The sequence below is a fragment of the Xyrauchen texanus genome, chromosome 23 (assembly GCF_025860055.1).
Source record: "Xyrauchen texanus isolate HMW12.3.18 chromosome 23, RBS_HiC_50CHRs, whole genome shotgun sequence".
Taxonomy (NCBI): domain Eukaryota; kingdom Metazoa; phylum Chordata; class Actinopteri; order Cypriniformes; family Catostomidae; genus Xyrauchen; species Xyrauchen texanus.
In genome coordinates, this window is record NC_068298.1 from 25,702,201 (window position 1) to 25,726,146 (window position 23,946).

Sequence of the window (23,946 nt, forward strand, 5' to 3'; positions counted from 1 at the left end):
ATGATGAAAACTAAAGAGACGTGACATAACCAAAGTGAGACGCTCCAAAAGTGCCCGACTAATGCAAGAGGAAAGAGACCAACAATTAAAAATAGAGCTGAGGGGAGTAGGGCAATAATAGGGTCATGGTTAATCATATGGAAAGAAACAAACATATTTTTACTTTTAAAGCCACTTTTTTGTATTGTCTAACTGTGCTCAAAAGATGCACAGGTGTAAGACAATGAGCAGCCCACAGTTAGCCCTGTTCTGTGCAGACCAGAGTGCCTCTATGATACCTTGAGACCGCTCGATAGCAGCCTGACCAGCTGCTCCTACAGGGGAGTCCTGAAGGTTTCCTGGGTCAGCATTAAGTAAAAGAAAGGAGAGAAAACTGAGACAGCGCACAGCAGCACTTTCCCATGGATGGTTCATTGGTGCTTGTACTGATGTTAATGGACATGGGTTAAGAGTAGTGGTCGACCTACATGGATTTTTCAATGACCAATGCAGATAATGATATCTACAGATTTGTGAGGCAGGCGGCCGATATCATGGTACAAACAGAATTTAATGACAGACAATGAGATGTACCCAAAACTGTTGAAATAAAATTAATACTGTATGTACTTCAAATTCACTAAAAACACTTGAAAACAGAAAGTATGTATTATTCACTGAGAAAGCTTTTGGTACATTTAGAAACTAAAGGGATAATACTTCTGTTAACCGACCAAGCAGGCCAAAATGGGCAAATATTGGGGTGATTAATTGGCCTTGCTGATATATTGGATTATCCCTAGTTAATCTGAAGTGCACGAATCATCTAGGCTTCTGCAAATTCAACAGATCTGTTAGCCAATACTGTGCACCTGTGGACAGGTTTGGTAACTGCATTAAATAACTAAAAATGAAACATGCTGGAATAGTTTCCTCACAGTGGCTGGGAATAATTAACACATCTTCCTTGTTCAAATGTTTACCTTAAAAGAAAAGCACATAAAAAAGAAAAGTAAAAAATCTGTAAATGTCTGTACTTTAATCTAACAATACAACTTCTAAATACTGCTCCAATGCATGAAAAATGCAATGGGAAACAAAATGGATATGATAAAACAATGCACAAAAACAACAACTGGAGCTTTATGAACATCAAAGTATTGCAATGCAGTTGAGCATGGTGGTTTATCTGCCCAAAATGAGTACCTGGTCCTCTATCCATGGGCACAGGGCCTCCTGGGGGAATCCCTATCTGAGGCTGCATCCCACCTGTAAAGAGAGGACCAGAGGCAAACAGCTATGGCTATGTAGACGGATACACAAACAAAGAAGTATTATGTAATCAAGTGTTAACTGAGCTTACCAGCTGGACCCATTGGCCCCTGTCCTGGCATTGGCCCAGGTCCTCCACCCCCCATCTGTTGTGGCTGCATCATTTGAGGGGCTCCGTTCACATGCATACCTGGCTGTGAGCCATGGGAACAACAGAAGATGATTAATTTCCACTGCACAAGTAGTGGACAATAGCTCAGCAGTTAACTGTCCACGAACCCAACTAAAACCCCAGCAAAGATCTTCAATGTCCACCATGAGATTTGACCAGAAGACGACTACAATACATCTCTACCAACCAGTCAATGAGTTTATATGCACAACAAAATGTTCATAACTATCAAAAAACAACTCATTAAAACCATTTTAAGGAACATTAAATGAATGGCCGTTGTGCTCAAAGTCCATCGCTCTATCAGGTGAGCTACCGTGCAAGCTAATGATACTGAAATAAATGTGTATATGTAGTGGGGTCTGTAATACAAGTGTTAAAATTTATCATTTTTCAAATCATGTGTTTAAGTAAGTGTTTTGATATCATAAGAATAATAGAGTGAAAATTAAGTTTTTATAAAATCAAAATCAGCAACCTGTGATTTGTGTGACAATAATTAAACCACACAGCTTTAGTTTAGTCTGCCGGAACCAGAAACATTGATCATGATTTATATCTCTGCAATAAATTGAATGGCATCTATGCTTATATTATTTTATTTGTTTCCATGTCTCAACCTCAGGACTCCTATTCTGAGGTCACCAGAACCGGCTGGATCCAGCACCATTCCTGCTTCATGTTGGACTCCACTGCTACATGTCGCAGAATGATGATGACTAAATGCAGCCGGTGCCATCCAATCATCACTTCAGTCTATTATGATGGACTTCAGAGGATGAACTGATGCCAACTCCAACCATAAGACATGGGATACTTCATATGCCATTGCCTGAACATTGGACTTAGAACAGACCTCACCAAAATGACCGGCCAGGTTGAACTGCGTTTCACATCCCTGATCTCTGCCTGCATCACCACGATCTATTGATGGAATACGATCTTGAAATGGAATGCATAGACTAAAAATTGCCAACAAAAGCCTCCATCAGCCAGTTAACAAGGACAATTGCACCTATGTGAAATACTGCAGTTAATCCAGGATTGACTTCAAGGACATTGGTCATTAATCTTACAGTTCAAACAAAATCGATGTTTAAACACTGACCCTTAACACTTACTTAGATTAATAATTTTAAACCATGACTTTAACTATACATAAGTAATATTTACATTATATTCATGATGTTAGCCAGAGGGGAACTGGCCCCCACAGTGAGTCTGGTTTCTCCCAAGGTTATTTTTCTCCATTAATCAACATCTTATGGAGTTTTGTGTTCCTTGCCACAGTCGCTTTCAGCTTGCTCACAGGGGTTATTAATACAATTATGATTTAATTACTTATTTTTAAACACGATTAACAATCGTATTTTATCTAATTACACAATGATGATTTATCGACAATATAGACATTACAGTTTTATTGTCCGTTAATGCCTGATCTTCTGTAAAGCTGCTTTGAAACGATGGGTGTTGTGAAAGGCGCTATACAAATAAAATTGTCTTGACATGATGCAAATTAACAGGTACGGGGGGTCATTTGTTGCCAGTTGTTGTAGTGCCTCTAGTGTTCATTTCACCAGTAAACGGCAGCGAAACGTAGAAAGCAGCACACACAGTTTGCAAAAATTTATATAGAGTAACGTTCATATGAGACCAGGTTATTTACATGAGATTTGGCATGCACAACTTGAATAAGCTGACAAAATACAGAGAAAGGGGTCTAGCAATTAATCTCTAACGTAAACGTGCTAGTCAGACGTCTTTGACGGTTGCACTGCACATTGCTCTTTTTTCAGCATTTGCACAAGAGCGCAGCTTTTTTATATTAAAAATAACTTGCTTTTAGAGAACATATATCTGCTGGCACTAATAATATTCAATGTATCCAGAGATTAGGTTTTGTTTTGTGTGTTTTCTTGTTTAATATTCATTACATGCAGTTTATTGCCTCATTTAGGTTTAATGCATTACAGCGGTTCATCATTCTCATTATGTGAGGAGTCACCTGGATTACCTTAACCACCCATATAAAAGGGCACCATAATTTATGCAAGTGCATTGTAATTTATTTAAATCAGCATGCTTCTGTAATATAGGCACATTTATGGTTGGTTTTACAGCAGTCAAACCTTAAATAGCATTCCAAATTCCAAGCTTTTAAAAGATACCTATTTTAAAATGAGAAGCCTTTAAAGACTTATCTAGCAGTTACAGGTTGAATGTTTTTTTAAAAAAAAAACATTTTAAAAATACCTCTAAATGATGTTCACTGAATTACAAGGGAAAAAACTAAGTTTAATTCAGTAAAAAATTCACTGCAAAAAATCCTATTGTAATCAAGTCTTGTATTCTATTGAAATTATCTAAGAAAATACATTTACTTGAGAAGCAACATATTAGATATTTAGTCTTGCTTTCAGAGAACGTATCATGAATACAAGTGCAAGCTGGAGCTATAAGTGTATTTTTTCACTTGTTCATACTTCTGCCAGTGCAGTAAAGAAAAATATACTCATGCAAGTTATATTCTCTAAATGCAAGTCTAAATATCTTACAGGCTGCTTCCCAGGTAAATGTATCTTGTTTTAAGTCGGCTATTTTTAGATATTTTAAAATATTTAAATATTGTATTCAATAAACTAAAGTAAATGTATGTTGTTTTAAAGGAGATTTAGATATTATTTTTGGAAAACTAGCCAAGAAAAAAAATGTTTAAACATATTTTGTTGCAGTGTATAATGGGGCTAAGACTACACTCTCTGACCTTTAGGTTCACTTCGATCCATCTTTAACTCACAAAAACTCTCTCTCTCTTGTTAATAGAGATGCGTCCGATTTGCTCCCCCTTTATGTGACTCATAGAGGCCGCGCTGACCACACAGATAAATGCCATTTTCTAGGTTATGACCCACTTCCTTATTATTTGAACTATAAATTATGCATTAAAGATAAAATGCCAGGTTGTTTGCCTTTTAGACGCTCCGATATGCAAGTTTTGCTTAAGCTGAATGCCAGATCCTGCTCTGCTTTTTTCATGAGAGTGCTTCTGTATTTACTTATTTTGCATCATTAGGCCTACATTATAATTCCCTCTTACTTTTGCAATCTACATCACCTTTTTGACTGTTTGGAAAGATTAGAGGGCATCTGGACTGTGAGCGGTTTTCTTCCTCTCCTCAATCAGACAAGAGCTGCAGTGCTGCTCTCGCGTGCCATCATTAGAGTTTCATGTGATCTTATGTTACATTAAATTACATCAAATGACTATTCGACAACTAACATTTTTGTTGTCGATAACGCCGACTAATCGTTTCAGCCCTAGAACACAGTCTCATTTACATAGTGCTGCATAAAAGAGCCGAGACAAACGCACATGATGTTAAAGTGCTTGTACGTTTTCATTCTTCCTCAACAGTTATTTATCTAATGATAAAAAGGTACATATCAATAAATCTTCTATCATATATCATCTGCATAAATGCAGATATCCTCTTTAAACTAATTTTATTCACAAACCTCATAAAACTTCCAGCGCTGGATATTATTCATATGGAGCGCTCCTATATATTCCTCAAGCACAGTTTTATAGCCTGGTTCAAAACCGTTCCGCTGACTAACGAATGTTGAGCGACGTCCGTGACAGTCCATGCAGGCGATCCGGCCCAAGTAAACTGGAAGCTGTCAGTATATTGCTGCTCTCGCTGGATCCGCATGAGTGCGAGACAGAAACTTGAAGGTAAAAGCACCTCACGTGCTCTACATCTAATTGTTATATTCACTGTGTGAACTGTATGTAAATTAGTTTGATTCTGTCTTTTGTGTGAACATGCAATAAAAGATAAAACTAGTAAATTTTGCATAAATATAAAGCTAAAAAGTTTATTTTTAAGTTTATAGAGATCCACCAATATTGATGTGGCAGGGTGGAGGGCGGGGCCGGGTCGTGATCCTGCGCGCCCGGTCCCGTATTAGGCTAATTATCTGTCCCTGAGGTTTAAAGGCCGACAGCAGAGGGCTGTGCGAGAGAGAGAGAGATCGTTAGCGGACATGTCCGCCATGTGTGTTTGTTTATGTGTACTGTTAAGTTTTTCATTAAAATATTATTTATGTTGAAAAGCCGGTTCTCGCCTCCTCCTTGCCCCATCCTTGAGCTGTTTTACAATTGATTTTTAAGATATTGATTATTTTTTGTGTTTAAGTGTCTGATAACAGATAGTCATAACCAATTTTTAGTGTTATTTCTGCATAATATTTCTGGTGCACTGCTTAACAAAACTAATATTGCGCACGTTCCACAAATAATTAATTTGACTAGTTTTAGTTTAGCCCCTCAATTAATTAATATTTAAACTGTAAAGTCTTGTGTCCAACTTTATCAGTAAACCAATTTTAAAGAACAGATAAACCTTTAGGTGGAAGTTAAGTGTTTATTTTGGTTAAAAATATCAGTCAAACAGATTATTGGCATATCTTTACAATTGTGTGTACATGTATTTTAGTATTATATTAAATTGTGTGCTACATCTGCATTTTATCGGCCACCCTGCTCTCTGGATATCGGCATCAGCCATTAAAAAAAAAAAAAAACTCATAACAGTCAGCCTCTACCTGTAATAAAGCATGACAGTGTATATGAAATGGATGAAAGTAGTAATACATACCATTGGTTGAGGCTGAGATACAGGGATGTTGGGCTGAGGCTGATTAGCTATTGGAACCTGCCCAGGCTGAGGGTTTGGGTTTATGGGTGGAACCACAGGTGGCCGGTGGAGCATTTTCTGAAAGAGTGAGATCAATTTTCACTTGATTTGTTGATATATATATATATATATATCAATGCCATTGGCAAGTATCACCACATAACTATATTTAGGAGTCTATCACTTACAGTAGCAAGCTACACTCTTTTCAGATGATGAAGAGTGTACTGAAAATGCATAGGACAACATTCTGACGACAACATTCTGACGTCACTGGACTTCCTGTCCAGCTCAACGTTGCTGCGGCATCATGTTATTAGACTGAACAAATTCTGGGTCAAAAACTTGTTGTTCTAGCGGCCACATGTATCATCACTTTTTTCAGGTGTGCATATGCAAAATCCTAAAACAGATAGGAGGGCATACGACTACAATACCAAAAGCGGTTTCTCTGATTTTCTATCATTAACTCTACAAGGCACTGATCCCTCTTGTTTGAACGAGTCTTGTGATGGTGCAAGCACTTGTCTGCTTGTGTCTTTCAGCATTTATGAATGTTAAGATGAGTGAAAGAAGAAATAGATCCCATCCTGCACAAGTATTTGCTAATATTGCCTAATCCATTTTATTTCACTTAGAAGCTTATGATTATTGTTTGTAGTAACCAAATAATAATATCCCTGGCTAAAATTATAATTTTTTTAAATGTAGAATCTATATTTTTGTGTGGGGATCGATATTTCTGATACAACTTCAATATAGGAAGAATCGATACTCCCTGTACATTATCCCTTACTTAATGATCTTACCAGGGCAATTTCAGGGTCCACAATCCTCATGACAACCTGGGCTTGCAGTAAGGCATATGCTAGCTGAGGGTTCTGCAGTAGCATGTTCCTGGCTTCCTGGGGACTGTTTTGCACACAAAGCTGTACGAGAAAGAATTAGAAGATAAATCTAACAGTCACATCTTTCAGATTCTGCGATTACTACCGGTACTATGAAGAATTCAGTTACTTGGTGGGCACAATACAATTACTAGCTAGAATTTTTTTTATATAGATTTAGTGTAATCAATGGTACAAAATGCACCAAAATTGGGTCTTCAAATCAACAACCCCCTGTATTCACCTTCATCTGTTTCATGAGCTCAAACATCTGCTCAGGGGGCAGACTAGCCACAGCTCTGCTGATGGACTCTGGGGCTTCTTCTGATGTGCAGCCATCTCCGTAAGGAGACTCAATAATTGGAGCACCGGTGCCCAAACCTGTGGAAATAGACATGCAAGTTACACAAAATGCCAAAAGCAATCATTATAATTTAAAAGAGTCAGATACCTGTTGGTTGGTGTACATTATACTTCAAAATGTAAACTTACTTTTGAGCTCCTCTTTATTCTTCTCACTAGCAGCGTTGTCAACACGTAGGGGTCTGCCGCTGAATTCTCTACCGTTTAGGTTACGCATGGCACTGAGGGCCGTCTCCTGATCCTGGTACTCACAGAAGCCATACCCTTTTGGTTTTCCAGTTTCTCTATCATACACCAACCTGCAAGAAGTGTTTCAATAGATCAGCACAAGGTCTCCACTTGTTCAGGGGGTTTCAACTTTAACAGATCCAGAGAACCCCAAAATAAAAAAATGCTAGAATTTCTAAGTAACCCTCATAACATTAAAGGGATAGTTCATCCAAAAAATGAAAACCCTCTCATAGAGCTGCCCCCTTATATTCGACCAAACAGATGAGAATAGTCTAGGTCGACCAAGTTTTGATTAGTCGGTTGGTCACAGAAAAAAAGAAAAACTCCACATAAAAATGACGAACACCGGTATTATCACTGGTTGGACGCTAGGTGGTACTATGGGGTAATTATAGCAGGGTTAGGGCTAAGCCTACACAATAAAGCAAGACATCTTGATTTCAAACTTTGAACTTTGTTTTTACTAAAAGAAAATGAAACAAATTAAACTGGAAAAAAGTGCATTTAAAATGTGTGTTGTTCAGCTATTTGAAAGATGGCTTTACAACAGTTGACAACATCTCTCTGGCAAAGAACCTACTTCATCTGCGCATAAAAGTGGGGTATTTCGTTGTTCGGGATAATACATCACATGTGTGAATACATTTGTTTTGTTCCCTCAGTCATATTATATGTATATATATATATATATATATATATATATATATATATATATCGCAATATTCAATTACATCGTGAGTGCATTTAGTGATTTTGCATTGAAAATATAACGTATTTAAAAAACAAAAAACTTAAATTAAATAAATTTCTACATATAAATTGCACTTCAAATGAAACGAAAAAGCAAATAAATAAAGTGATAAAAGAAAAATATATACAAGTAATCGCCTTTCCATTTACCGTCAGGCAAGAATCCGTCTAAACATGCTGGCGGAAAATTACTTACACAAATGAAGACATAAAAACAATTATAAATGTAAAAATAATAATTATAATGATGATAAATCACTGAAATATGAATCATGGTTTGAGGCGAACGTGTTGTAGAGTTGCATTCACAACTAACTGCTCTGTGGAAATAAAGTGAACTGAACTCAAAGCACCTCCTGAGCTGAGATATCTGAGGTCATTTGCAGCACTCAAAAAAATACAAATAAAAATCAGAAGGCAGAAACAAAGAGTGTACAAACAGTGCGTCATACATGCGCATAGATGGCTTTCATCTGTTCTCAATAATATAATAAAGTGTGTTTCTTCAAGCGCGTGTCTGTGTGTCTATGGGCTAATTATTTGTAATATTAATTTGATAATAATAGCCTAATAATAATAATAATTGACTTCATTGGAAAACGAGCCAAATATAGTCTTGAAATCATCAAAGGCATCAGCTATTGGCGATCACTCTGACCATATTTGATCCCCAAGATCATCGTCTGTTGGCACAACCCTAATGTGCGTTTCTCTCTATAAATTAACAAAATGTTCAGACAGTCTCCTTGCTGGTTTTTCCGACACATTCTGGATCATTACAGCTTTTGCCGGTGTCACTGCGGCTCGCTTCATGCGTGCGCTTGTAAAATTTGTATTTTAAAGGCTCGTTATTACGATTTAGTATTTCTCTGTAATGTAGAACAGTTACTTATAACATTCTTTCTCAGCCCTGGAACTCAAACAATTTTCTGATGCCCCCTTCAAAAATATATTAAAGTAATTAAATTAATATCATAAACATGCGACTAGTCGACTAATGGCTTAAATTAACGCCTACTAGGAAAATCTTTGGTCGGGGGCAGCCCTATTCTTTCATCATTTACTCACTCTCATGCCATCCAAGATGTGTATGACTTTCTTCTGCAGAACAAAAACAAAGATTTTTAGAAGGATATCTCAGTTCTGTAGGTCCATACTATGCATATGAACTGTGACCAAAACTTTTAAGCTCCAAAAAGCACATAAATGTAGCATAAAAGTAATCAAAATGACTCCAGTGGTTTAATCTTCGGAAGCAATCAAATAATGTTTTGGATGAGAACAAACCAAAATATCAAATTTTTCACTGTACATCTTGACACTGCAGTCTCCTTGTCGATCATGAGTTCAAGCTTGATTACACTTCCTAGTGCTTGACCCATGTTCAGAGCTCTAGGAAGTGTAATTGAGCTTGAAATCATGATCGCAAAGGAAACTGCTCATCAAAATGTATTGTTAAAAATTGAGTAAAATGTGTGTCTCTTCTCACCCAGAACCGACTGGATTGCTTCAGTCATGGATAAAACCACTGTTGTCATATGGATTACATTTATACAGCCGTTGTGAGCTTTTTGGAGCTTAAAAGTTTTTGTTGTGGTTCAGTTGCATTGTATGAACCTACAGAGCTGAAATATTATTCTAAAAAATCTTAATTTGTGTTCAGCAGAAGATAGAAAGTCTTACAGACATGAGGCTGAGAATTTTCACTTTTGTAAAAATGTTCCTTTAACAACATAATGCTCAACATGTTATTAGATAATACTAATCCAAATATCATGTAAGGGTAAGAAAATTACATTCATTTATATATCTTTTCAACAGACCCCTGCTTTAAAAATCTGGCTCTAGGTAACCACGTCATGTTATTTCTATCACAGATGCCCATACCTAAAACTGACGACAAGTCCAACCTCTGAGAAGATGTCTTTCAGCTGTTCCTCTGTGGCCTCATATGGGATGTTTCCCACTGTTAACAAAGACAAAACAATGAAGGAGATATAAGAAACACTGCCCAATGTGTCACACTGGTTTACTGTTACAGCGTCTACTCTAAGGCTCACCACTTTCTGTTTCACAGACATACTAGTGTTGATGATCTATTACTATTTGCAACAATCCATCCAATGCAAAACTTGCCATATAAAAAAACGAATTAAAAAAAAGAGGCAGCTTCACACGTTTCACCTCTGTTAGCTCATTATACATGATATCTAATTCAAATGTACATCATATTAGCTACTGTGCAGAAGACAAAAAAACAAATTATAATACTAAAAACCATATTATTACCCAAAATAGTACACTAATTTGGGTGTCTAGCATTTATAGGAATACATGCAGTCAAATAAGATGTAATTTGATGCTGAATCAGTTTTAGTTCTTACTAAATGCCGTTTACAGCGTTTTAGCTTAGCAGCTAATGAAACACAGAATACCTGACCCAAGAAACAATTTAAACAAATATTTGTATACATACCGAAGACTGAACGTAAAGAACGGTCCACGGCCGGGTCTCTTGCAGCTAAAGCAGCCGCAGCAATTGCTAAATTCGCCATATCTTGTATGATAAAGTCCCAGCAAACACACCGCTGTGAAGGCGGAGACCGTTGGGAAAACGTAAAGATGGCGTGTAGACGAAATCCAAGATAATATTTCAAAATAAAAGTCCGGTCAAGCGCTTCCACCCAAAACACTGTTGCTAAATATTTGTTACCAGGGGCGTCGCGTGAGCACCAGGAAATTTGCTCTGGTCCCAGTTAAATGTTACTGATAAATCATTGTTTAATGATTTACATTTCAAAAATCATGTTATGTGTCCTGTTATTCTTTCAAAAGTTTAGAATGGGAACTAGCGATGCCCACGATTCATGAATAGGCCTAAATCTCTCTCTCGTTTACAGTAAATCACAATATAATTTTTTTTTTTAAATGTAAACAGCTCACTCACAAAAAGAACGAGAAGCAGTGTTAAATGATCATCACTATTTCCTCATTATTAGCATTAGTAGCATAACTTCACAAAAACATTTGACTTAAGATGGTTATTTATATTTTCATTTTTATTTTGTCAATAGGAAATATACATTTTAGGCTCCCAAACATTTCTTTTGCAAATAGAATAGAAGAACAGGGAGCTCTGCAACAGATGTCATGGTCCTCACAAAGCCCCTGTCACATATTCCCTGTTGTCTTTTGTTTTGTGCTTTTATGTTGAAATTCTTGTTTATTTCCTGTTTCCTGTTTGGTTTTTGTAGTCTTTTGTAGTTTCATTTTATGATTGGTTTCCCCTGATTGTCTCGTTACCTGTTTGTTTCCCCAGGTGTTCCTTGTTTTCCCTTGTGTATTTAAGCTCTTGTTTTCCCCAGTTAATTTGTTAGTCCTTGCATGTTTTGTTATGCTTTTTTGTCATTCATTCATTCATTCATTCATTCATTCATTCATTCATTCATTCATTCATTCATTCATTCACTCACTCACAAAGATGGATCTAGCAGCCGTCAGAATTCTCCTCAAGCAAGGGGACCGTCCAGTTGAGGATCACCTCAGTTTCTGGAGCTGGTGAATTTAGTGCACTACCCAAACTACTCTTTGGTGGTTTTCTTCAGGGCGGGTCTCAGTAGTGCACTAAAGGAGCTATTGCTTCCAGTGGAGGTTCGTGGAGGAGGCTCTGCAAGTTAGCGGCTCGCCTTTCACTGTGGGCGTAGAGGAAGAGGGCTTTAAATCTCCTCCCACAGTGGCCGCTCCCCAGCCTTCCATGCCTCATCCCTCCACGGCCAACGAGCCCACGCCTGCCTTGTTGGCACAAGCCAACGCTGGCCGTGGCGGGCGTTGGCGTTGCCAGCCTTGTCTGTCCCAGAGCCAGCGTTGCCAGCCTTGTCCAGGAGGAGAAAGGCTTCTGTTCCCCAGTCTCCGCCTTCCACGGCCCCGCCCCCCTGAGCCTTCCACGGCCCTGCGTCCTGAGCCTTCCACGGCTCCACCCCTGGAGTCTTCCCAGGCCTCCTGACCCGGTCCCCATCCTGTGGCCGCCTCCCAGGCCTCCTGACCCAGTCCCCGTCCTGTGGCCGCCTCGCAGGCCTTCTGACCCAGTCCCCGTCCTGTGGCCGCCTCGCAGGCCTTCTGACCCAGTCCCCGTCCTGTGGCCGCCTCGCAGACCTCCTGACCCAGTCCCCGTCCTGTGGCCGCCTCGCAGGCCTTCTGACCCAGTCCCCGTCCTGTGGCCGCCTCCCGATTCACTCCCTGTCCAACTCCCAGGCCTCCTGACCCAGTCCCCGTCCTGTGGCTGCCTCCCAGGCCTCCTGACCCAGTCCGCGTCCTGTGGCCGCCTCCCGATCCACTCCCTGTCCATCTCCCAGGCCTCCTGACCCTGGCGTTCCTCCTGATCTGCTCCCTGACCTTGCCATGTTCCTCTGCTTTCCTTGCTCCTTGTGCCCCCCGAACCACATGTTTTTTCCCTACACTCCATGGACAATTTTATTTTTGTTGTACTTTTCTTTTCTTTTTTTTGGATCATTTGGAATCTGCTCCTTAAAAGGGGTGGAGGGGCTGTCACATATTCCCTGTTGTCTTTTGTTTTTGAGCTTTTATATTGAAGTTCTTGTTTAGTTCCTGTTTGGTTTTTGTAGTCTTTTGTAGTTTCATTTTATGATTGTTTTCCCCTGATTGTCTCATTACCTGTTTGTTTCCCCAGGTGTCCTTGTTTTCCCTTGTGTATTTAAGCCCTTGTTTTCCCCAGTTAATTTGTTAGTTCTTGCATGTTTTGTTATGCTCTGTGCTAGGTTCCCTGTGTTTTGTTTTATTCTATTCAGTGCTTTCTTGTTTACTTTAATAAAGCTGCGTACAGATCCTCACCTGCCTCGTCACAGCCCCCCACTGAATATTGTGTCAGTCTGAGATTACATAAAGAGACAGAAGCAATTGAGAAAGCCTAAATATACTTAAGAACTTTGGTGAATTCTCCAAGAAGATTGGAACATCCTATCTGCCAACAACCAAGAAAAACTGTGTCCAGGTGTACCTATGTGAATTGGTGCTGTTTTCAAAGGTGGTCACACTGAATATTGACTTTGCTTTTTGTAAATTTACTAAAACTATTTATGGCATTATTTTCAAAGACATCCTCACTATGCAACATTTTTCCCAAGTGCCTAAAACTTTAGCACAGTACTGTACAATTTCATATCTTGCTCTGTTTCATGCATTTGTACTGCAGTGCGGAATAAAAATATAATTACCTTACTGACTTCACCAGATCATGGTCCTGCAAGACCCCTAGCATGGTTCTGATAAGTATTTACTTGTTTCCATTGATCATGGTGTAAATATTAGGGGGTTACCTCCCCCCCATCCCCCCTGGAATCTACACCACTGACCCCTAGGCACACTTCTTTGGAGGCCTCTTGCCATCCTTAGTGGCAAACCCATATCCTATATGAAGTGATAAGGGTGATTTGGAAGTCCTGTGTTTTTGAGTGAGTTCTTATCATTCTAGTTATTCAGTCAAAATGTATTTTTCAGGAAAAAAAAAGACCAATAGGATGTTCATTTGTTGTTTTTTATTTGTTACTGGCGCTACAGATCATGTGTTCCTTCAGAACCTTGGACAGCTCCAACATTGACATAAAATCAAGAAATTGCAATGATATTAAAGGCAATGTTCAACAGTCTAGCAGGAAACCTGTTCATTGAGGAAATCCTTATTTATTCCCAATTTTGCACATCATCCAGAAACCACCAATGAGAGCCATACAATTGTCTTTTTGATGGGATTTGTTTTACTCATCATTATGGTGAGTGGAAATTTGATACTATGCATGAATGATCACACCATAGCGTTAAAGATCACAAACATACATTAGAACATTCCTTTCAGAAGTTATATTATGTTTTGGATTATGTCAGGAAATTGTCATCATGCATACTGGCAACTCAATGTTTAGTCCACTGGACAGTACATGAATACACATTCTGACATACTGTACATAACAGATTCGTATTTTGCACTATACATAATAGATAACAGATTTGTATTAAATTTGCACTACGTATGTGCCTGTGTGTATGTAAGAGTGTGTTTGTATGTACGTATGTGTATTGTTGTGCACTGGAAACTCCTATCACCAAGACAAATTCCTTGTGTGTGTAAGCATACTTGGCAATAAAGCTGATTCTGATTCATAATGTTGCGAGTACAAGTTCAATTTCTTAAGCTCAGCTGTAAGAAAATGTTGGCATTTGCTTTATATGAATTTCACATGAATTAAAAATAATATTGGGGGGAAATATTGGTGCATTGGGCACGTGTACAGAGTATACAGATTAAATGAGCTGATAAAGAGAGGCTTGATAACACAGGGTAAATTTGCGTTAACTAGGCCTATAGTCTAATCTACTGTGACTAATTGGTGATTCAATTTGTAGGAACGGTATCCAACTAGAAATATCTGTTGCTGGGTTAAAGTTAACAGTAGGTGTCGCAAAAACATTATTCTTGACATCGCCATTCTTCCCGCCGTCATTAAACAAATGATCTTATTTACAGTTGAGACAATGATGTCGCTATTCGACTTATTGTTCCACCAAATTACACCAATCGGATTTAATGATACCACTTAGTGTTTCACACGCCTTTTCATATATCTGCCCATATAAAGCGTGAATCACAGACACACAGCACCAGCATATTGTTGTGGGGTCTTCTGAGTTTCTGCTAAAGAGATGCAATACATGCGGTCTCCCGCGTGAGAGGCTGTAGTCTCATTTACACACATTTTTGTATCATGTTTACGGTCTATGTGAATATCCTGATAAGGAGTACTGTATGCTTATAGTCATCAGCTAGTTTAGGTGTACTAGTTAACCAGGAAACATTATGACCGCATGCAGATGCATTCAGTCGTAAAGGTTACAAATTCAATTTATCTCGAAAAACACATGGTTCCACTGGGGCTCGAACCCAGGACCTTCTGCGTGTAAAGCAGACGTGATAACCACTACACTATGGAACCGGATACAGGACTCGCATGCGTACAGTGGGATTAAACCAGAGTAATCACGAGTTGAGAGCTCAACTTTTTTACAAACGTATTCACTGTAATTTATACGTCTACGCGCCATATTTAAGCAGCACATTATCGTGTTTGTTTCGACAGATTGTTAAAGCTAAACTGGTATGGAGGGAACTCAAAGCGAAACCAAAGCGCCTGACCGACCAACCAACCTAACGTCTAACCGAACTTCTTAATCTTTGAGCATCTTACACAGCGTGTGACCCACTTGACGACTTCGCGTGACGATCTGACGTCCAGTGTTGCCAATTTAGCCACTTTATTTTTCTAGATTTGACCCCTTAGCAAGTAAAAGAGCCATCTGGCGGCTAGCAACAATGTTAGTGACTTTTGAAGTCTGCTGTAGTGACATTCTTCCACATCTGACACAAAAAATCTTCTTTTGTGAATGTCTAATTATTCTCTGTGTTCTAGCGCCCCTGTCTTTCAAGTAATATGACTGACCTGCATGAGTTGGTTTTAGGCTACAGTATGTGCAGATGTTCTATAAATTCAGGGCGGTGCACAGACATTTTTGGGGCAGGGGCTCAAGTGGAAAAAGGGAATTTCTCTTAATTAGCCTATTTATAAAAAATAAAAAAAACGTTATATATAAACACAACTCTGACACAACTCACACTCACGCAATTGTTTCATACTCAACAGATTTCTACAAAATAAATAGTTCACACAGATACCATGGTCTTTTTTAGTACTCACTAGGTTTATCACAAGAGCAGGAAACAGCAAAGGAAACTATGCCACAGTGTGCAAGTTTTGTATGCTACTAGTTACAAATATATATTTAGATATATATTTTTATATCATATATATTTTATTTAGAATAAATGACTGCACCAAGGAGAGGGACAAAGTTTCACTAATAATTTGTATATTTTGCACAAGGTAATAAATCGTTTTAATTCTTTTGGTGTTATTGGAATACATAACACTTCGATGTATGCAAATTAGTGCATTTTAATTAGTTAACGCCTAATTTGCATATCAATGTGGCGATTGTGATGACGTTATTAGACACACATTTTACTGTATTCACCTGTAGTGTTTCCATTAAGTACAGTACATTAGCCTGTATGGCCATGATATATTGCCTTAGCTAAACTTTAGCTAAATTATTACTTAGTTAGCTCATGAGTCATGCATGTTATCAAGACACAAATTAAATATATTTGGCTTTTGGCTATTTAGCTGTAATGTCGAGGAACTGGTAGCTTAGTCTTTTGTTCATCACCACTCAAACAAGCCAAGAAAAACACAATTGGGATAGAAGCTGGGAGGGGCTGCTGCCTGCCTGTCTGTCTGATGTGCTGATGTTTGCTGTGTTGAGGTGGAGGGAGGGCATCGGAACTCAACAAAGTCTCATTTCCCGATTTCATTTAATAATCTAATTAATTTAATCATTGTTTTAACACCAATTATAGTCAAATTATCGCAAACTGTTTGACTTGAAAAAATACAAAACACATTTGTTTAAAGAGCCGTTTTGGTGAGCTGAGCTGAAGGAGCCGGCTCAATGAAAAAAGCTGTAATGCCCATCACTATTCTGGACAATAAAGGCACTATATTATACAACTGTACAATAATATAATACTTAACTACTGTATATCAAACTTCTACGGTAAAATGGTAATATTTAAAAAAGTTACCTAATTTATTCGTCCTTTTTAGTACTTTCATGACTTACTAATACTGCAACGTCACAGGCTAGTAATTTCATTACCATTATAAGCCCAATTCACAACATTGTCTTTACGTCCTCTTAATGTTGCAAGCTTACCCAGACTGGTCCAGTTATACAATGTATTTTTAATATTTGGGTAATTCTGTGACTTATTGGCAACACAAATGCAATGTCATTGGTCCGTAATATAATTACCACTTTTTTATGATCTCAAATGTGAACCAAAACAAACAAACAAACAAACAAACATACAAACAAACAAAGGATGAGTCCAGTCACAACACAGGAAAATTATATTTCTATGACAGATGTGTTGTAGCAGTTTAATAATTGCTATCATTTGAGTTTTGTACACCTGTATTTGGTAGACTAACAGGAAATGAATTAAACCTTACAAAATGTGTAATTATAAAACAAAATTTGTACATTCTAATTAGGATTTCATGCATAATTTGCTTTTGTATCTGTCTCAGGTGATTAATTTGTACATTCAATATTCTGAATCCTCTGCACAATATAAGAGCCTGCATGTCAAATTCAAGTAAAATAAAAAAAATAACAGTGATTGAATTAGATCTGTTGGGAGACATCCACAAAATGTGCATTAATCAAGTGCCTACATATTTATACAATAACAAATTGAAACCACATTAAATTTGCAGTGTGGTATGATGACCAGAATTTGCTATTTGAAATGTTTAAAACATCTCCAGTACACAGAAAAAGAAATCTCTTTGAAGATAGAATATTTACTATTCGCAAAGTTAAAACATATTTAACATGATACGCATAAGTAATGATCTTTTAATATAGTGATGGATAGGGAAATACACAATAGGCTACATACTGTAAAAAATTAATAAAAACACTTTCCTTCCTATGTGTAATTTTTTAAGCAATGTGATACTTGTATTACAGAACTTATTATATTTCTGCCCCTTTTTGGATGAATTGCTTCTATTGTTCTCCTCATTTGTAAGTAGCTTTGGATAAAAGCAACTGCTAAATTAATAAATATAGTCTAAATGTAAATGTAATATAACAGCATGTGCCTCCACTTGAACTCTTGTGCGCTCATCATCTACACTCAAATGCGTCTGACAGGACCGTTTGTTTTTCTAAGGTAAGTTACTTTTTATTTCACAACACAATATAAAAATATATTTTGCATTAACAGACGATAAAACTGTAATGTCTATAATGTCGATAAATCATCATTGTGTAATTAGATAAAATATGATTGTTAATCGTGTTTAAAAATAAGTAATTAAATCATAATTGTATTAATAACCCCAGTGAGCAAGCTGAAAGCGACTGTGGCAAGGAGCACAAAACTCCATAAGATGTTGATTAATGGAGAAAAATAACCTTGGGAGAAACCAAACTCACTGTGGGGGCCAGTTCCCCTCTGGCTAACATCATGAATATAATGTAAATATTAATTATGTATAGTTAAAATCATGGTTTAAAATGATTAAACAAGTGTTAAGGGTCAGTGTTTAAACATCGATTTAGTTTGAACTGTTAGATTAATGACCAATGTCCTTGAAGTCCTGGATTAAATGCAGAAGTTCACATAGGTGCAATTGTCCTTGTTAACTGGCTGATGAAGTCTTTTGTTGGCAATTGTTAGTCTATGCATTCCATTTCAAGATCGTAGTCCATAAATAGACCGAGGTGATGAAGGCAGAGATCATGGATGTGAAACGCAGTTCAACCTGGCCGGTAATTTCGTTGAGGTTTGGTGTGGTCCATCCTAAATCCAAGGTTCAGACAATGGCATATGAAGTATCCCATGTCTTATGGTTGTAGTTGGCATCAGTTCATCCTCTGAAGTCCATCATAATAGACTGAAGTGATGTTTGGCTGGCACCGGCTGCATTGAGTCATCATCATTCAGCGACACGTAGCAGTGGAGTCCAACATGAAGCAGGAATGGTGCCTGATCCAGCCGGCTCTGGTGACCTCAGGATAGGAGTCCCGAGGTTGAGATAGGGAAACAAATAAAATTATATAAGAATAGATGCCATTCAATTTATTGCAGAGATATAAATCATGATCAATGTTTCTGGTTTTTGGTTCCGGCAGACTAAACTAAAGCAGCCTAATTGTGGATTGGAGGATAAATTAGGTGTATGCCTGGCTAAATAGATGAGTCTTTAGACTAGACTTAAACTGAGGGAGTGTGTCTGCATCTCGAACAGTGTTAGGGAGACTATTCCATAGTTTAGGCACCAAATATGAAAAGGATCTACCTCCTTTTGTGGATTTTGATATTCTAGGAACTATTAACAGGCCACAATTTTGCGATCGTAATGACCTTGATGGAATATAGCATGGTAGAATGCCACAAGTACTGCGGAGATAGACCATTCAAAGCTTTGTACATAGTTAACAGAATTTTAAAATGAAAATGGAATTTAACAGGTAGCCAATGTAACGATGATAAAATGGGGCTAATATGATCATATTTCTTGGTTCTCGTCAGCACTCTGGCTGCTGCATTTTGAACCAATTGAAGTTTATTTATTGATCTTGCTGGACATCCTCCCAGTGATGCATTACAATAATCTAGTCTTGAGGTCATGAACGCATTAATTAGTTTTTCAGCATCAGCTACAGAGAGCATGTGCCGTAATTGAGCAATATTTCTTAGGTAGAAGAATGCTGTTCTACAAACATTGGTAATTTGATTTTCAAAAGACAGATTTGTATCAAATATAACACCTGAGTTCTTCGCTGTTGAAGATGATGTAACAGTACATCCATCGACAGTCAATTATATTGTAGTGGCATATTTTTAGAGTTTTTTGTCCAATAATTAGTACCTCTGTTTTGTCAGAATTGAGTCGAAGGAAATTTCTGGCCATCCAATCTTTTATTTCATTGATACACTGCTAATTTAGAGAATTGTGAAATCTTATCAGGTTTTGAAGAAATATAAAGTTGGGTATCGTCGGCATAACAGTGGAAATTTATTCCACGATTCCTGATAATATCTCCCAGGGGAAGCATATGCAAGGAGAAAAGCAGAGGCCCTAAAACTGATCCCTGTGGCAACCAATATTTTCCTTTTGTTTGGCTTGACGATTCCTCATTTACATAGGCAAAGGGGTAGCGGTCTACTAAATATGACCTAAACCATGCTAATGCAACTCCACAAATGCCAACATAATTCTCCAGCCTATTCAAGAGTATGTCGTGATCTATCGTGTCGAATGCAGCACTAAGATCTAAAAGCACTAGAAGAGAAATGCAGTCGCGATCAGATGATAAGAGCAAGTAATTTGTAACTCTGATAAGTGCAATCTCTGTACTGTGATTGGGGCTAAATCCTGACAGAAACTCTTAGATACTATTTCTCTGTAGAAATGAACATATTTGGGAGGCTACCACCTTTTCTAGTATTTCTGACATAAATGGGAGATTTGAAATCGGTCTATAATTAGCCAGTTCTCCAGGATCAAGTTGTGGGTTCTTTATAAGTGGTTTGATAACTGTCATTTTAAAGTTTCTTGGGACATGTCCTAAGCATAGCGAGGTGTTAATAATATTAAGAAGAGGTTCTGAAATTACAGGAGATACCTCTTTTAAGAGCTTATTTGGTATAGGATCTAACAAACATGTTGTGGCTTTTGATGTTTCGATAAGTTTCGTTAGCTCTTCATGACAGAGAAAGATTGAAGTTGCACGTGAGGAAAATTATTAGACACTGTTTTCTGAGGTGCTATGACAGATGATTGCATAATTCCAATTTTATTTCTGATTATTTCAATTTTATCAGTAAAGAAATTCATGAAGTCATTACTCTTGTGCTGCAATGTAATATCTGGTTCTGTTGAGGCTTTATTCCTAACAAATTTAGCCACAGTTCTGAATAAACATCTAGGATTGTTGTGGTTATTTTCTATGAGTTTACTAAAATATGCTGACCCGGCAGCTTTTAGTGCCTGTCTGTAGCTACAGACACTATCCTTCCATGCACCACAAAATACATCTAATTTTGGATTCTTCCACTTGCACTCCATTTTCCGAGCTGCTCTTTTGAGAGCTTCAGTGTGATCATTGTACCATGGTGCAGGGCTTATTTCTTTCGTTTTCTTTAATCGAAGTGAGGCGACAATATCAAGAGTGCTAGAGAAAACATCATTTATATATTTTTTGTTATTTCATCAAGTTGAAAGAGACGAGGTAATGATCCGAGATGTCATCACTCTGCTGCAGAATTTCTATATTATCAACATCAACTCCACATGAAAGAATTAAATCTAGCATATGATTATGGTGATGTGTTGGTCCTGTTACATTTTGTCTGACTCCAAGAGAGTTGAGAATATCGATAAATGCTAATCCCAATGTATCATTTTCATTATCTATGTGAATGTTGAAGTCACCAACAATTAAAGCTCTATCTACAGTAACTACAAGATCAGATAAAAAAAAATTTGCAGATTCACCAAGGAAATCAGAATAATGCCCAGGTGATCTATACATTGTAGCAAGGACAATAGATGACAGAGATTTTTTATTTATATCTGACGGTCACATTAAGCATTATTAGTTCAAAAGACTTACACTTATATCCTGTCCTATGAGTAACACCATAAACGTCACTGTAAATTGTAGCAACACCTCCTCCACCCTTCAGACGAGGCTCATGTTTATAACAATAACCAGGGTGAGTAGATTTATTTAAACTAATATATTCATCCGGTTTAAGCCAGGTTTCAGTCAAACAGAGCGCATCCAATCTTTGATCATTCATTAACAATTAGTGCTTTAGTAGAAAGAGATCTAATGTTTAGTAGCCCTATTTTTATATTATGTGTATTTTTAACTTGTTTTTTTGTTCAAGTTTGACCTTAATAAAACTATTTCTAAATTATTTAGTGAGGGTATTGTGTTTGATAGCTCGGGGAACAGACACAGTCTCTGTGAGATATCTAGGTGATACAGTCTTAATGTGTTGTAGTTTATGTGACCTGTGTGACGTCTCAAGGCAGCACGCAGACGTTCAGATTAACCAGTTAGTCTGCTTTTTAACCTGGGCCCCAGTTAGTCAATTATTATCATTATTAAGACTATGAGCCAAATTACTAGAGAGGAGAATGGCACCTTCCCTGGAGAGATGGAGTCCATCTCTCTTTAGGAGGTCAGGGCTACCCCAAAAACTCCAATCTCCAATTGTCTATATATCCTATTTTATTCTTCAGACATCACTCAGTCGTCCAGCCATTCAGTGACACTAATCTACTATAAACCTTGTCACCACGACGAGCAGGGAGGGGACCAGAGCATATTACAGTGTCTGACATCATTTGTGCAAATTCGCACACCTCTTTAACATTATCTTTAGTGATCTCCGACTGGTGAAGCCGGTCAGTGGACATTGGGGCTTAGCCCAGACCCCTGTGGATATGGGGCCATACTTTGAAGAAATACTGGAATATAATTTAGTTTATAACAAAAATTTGAATACATCTATGAGGTGTCATTTATATAGTAAACTAAAGAAGTCTCACTAACTTTTGTTTCTGCCTTAACTAAGCTTGAAGATCAGAAATTGCATGCTTTAAAGCAAAAACACCTATACTTTGAAACATGATAAAAAAAAAAACACTATTTTGTCTCTTTCAGATTTCTGTAGTTTGACACACATTATGTATGTCTGTATACAGTTTTCATTGATTTGTCGTGGGTGCTTAAGAGATGCTGTCTTCACGTGTTATTGGAATTATCGTAAATATGAGTTTCCCCACTCAGAAGTTGCACATGAATGACCCCTCAAGACGTAATTACGACTTGGAAACTCTGAGATAATTTTGATACCCGAGTTTCCGAGATGGGAGGAGTCCTTAACTTTCAAAATGATGGAAGAGAGTACAGTTTCTGTAGTGAATGACAGGTTTTGTTCATTTTTCTAAATGCAGCTAATTTTTTAGAGCTTGCCGTGTTGGTCAAATTAATTTATGTATATCAGCAACCATTTGATGCATGTTGTTCATTATTACGCCATGAAAATAGCTTGTTATTTGACCAAAACGCCATTATGGAGTGTTATGTATTATGGTGTTAAAATAAAAGTTTCTTAAGAAATATGTATGAATGAAACTGTTTCCTGTTCTTTCCAACAACAAAGCACATGAACATGACATACTCATAATTACCATTTCAGAAGTGGGAAGTAGGACAATTCCGATAGCACATGAAGGTAGCATTAATTTACAAGGAAGCAGGTTGTAAATAGGCAAAAATTTACTAGAGATGAAAAATAACAGCTAGATCTGTTAAGGTTTGCTTGGTTTATTGCATCGTGTCTTAATAAAGAGTTTGCTAAAAACGTAAATGTCCTGGATCGTGACTTTAAAGTTAAGAAATATCTCGAGTAAAAGTCTGTATATATTACTCCTTATTTTAAGGGTTATATATCTAAATAGTTGGTACTTACTGCATCTGGATGGACCAACACAACACAGTTTCCAAGACAACCGCAATCGCACACCTCAAACTCTCTTCTTGCTTACGCAGACTCTACTCGAGAGCTGGAAAGCAGGTGCCAACACGACAGCATGTGGGAGCTGAATTGAGTCTGTATTTTGAGTTATCAATACCATAGAAAGACATGAATCATTCATTTAAATATATAGAAATAGCACTGGTACTTCTGACGTCACTATAAAAAGATGATCAAAACATTTGTGGTTTAAGCTCCGGTGCCCAGCCCTGGAGATGCCATAAGGACAACGCGTATTTCTGAGGCACTTTTTTAATTTTTGTTTGTTTCTGAGGTAAAACACTTATTACAACAAATAAACGACTTTTATCAAAACATTTATTGAAATAT

The 23,946-nt window shown here is 37.6% G+C and overlaps 1 protein-coding gene and 1 non-coding gene across 3 annotated transcripts in view; both read right to left on the reverse strand.

Moving 5' to 3' along the window:
- The window catches only part of cstf2 (cleavage stimulation factor, 3' pre-RNA, subunit 2), a 174,798-nt gene that overhangs the window by 3,194 nt on the left and 147,658 nt on the right, over nucleotides 1–23,946 (reverse strand). The window contains exons 2-10 of one of the 2 annotated variants that reach the window (XM_052154746.1): nucleotides 10,834–10,940; nucleotides 10,245–10,323; nucleotides 7,506–7,675; nucleotides 7,258–7,394; nucleotides 6,936–7,055; nucleotides 6,088–6,204; nucleotides 1,343–1,445; nucleotides 1,186–1,248; nucleotides 279–338 (exon numbers count right to left, since the gene is read on the reverse strand). In XM_052154746.1, coding sequence (XP_052010706.1) covers nucleotides 279–338; nucleotides 1,186–1,248; nucleotides 1,343–1,445; nucleotides 6,088–6,204; nucleotides 6,936–7,055; nucleotides 7,258–7,394; nucleotides 7,506–7,675; nucleotides 10,245–10,323; nucleotides 10,834–10,912 — 928 coding nt within the window. In that variant the 5' untranslated portion in view covers nucleotides 10,913–10,940. Of the gene's footprint in view, nucleotides 1–278; nucleotides 339–1,185; nucleotides 1,249–1,342; nucleotides 1,446–6,087; nucleotides 6,205–6,935; nucleotides 7,056–7,257; nucleotides 7,395–7,505; nucleotides 7,676–10,244; nucleotides 10,324–10,833; nucleotides 10,972–23,946 lie in introns of those variants that run through there. The other variant, XM_052154747.1, reaches the window with a different exon arrangement.
- On the reverse strand, nucleotides 15,289–15,361 carry trnav-uac (transfer RNA valine (anticodon UAC)). Its single transcript has one exon. It is a non-coding gene; the product is annotated as a tRNA-Val (tRNA).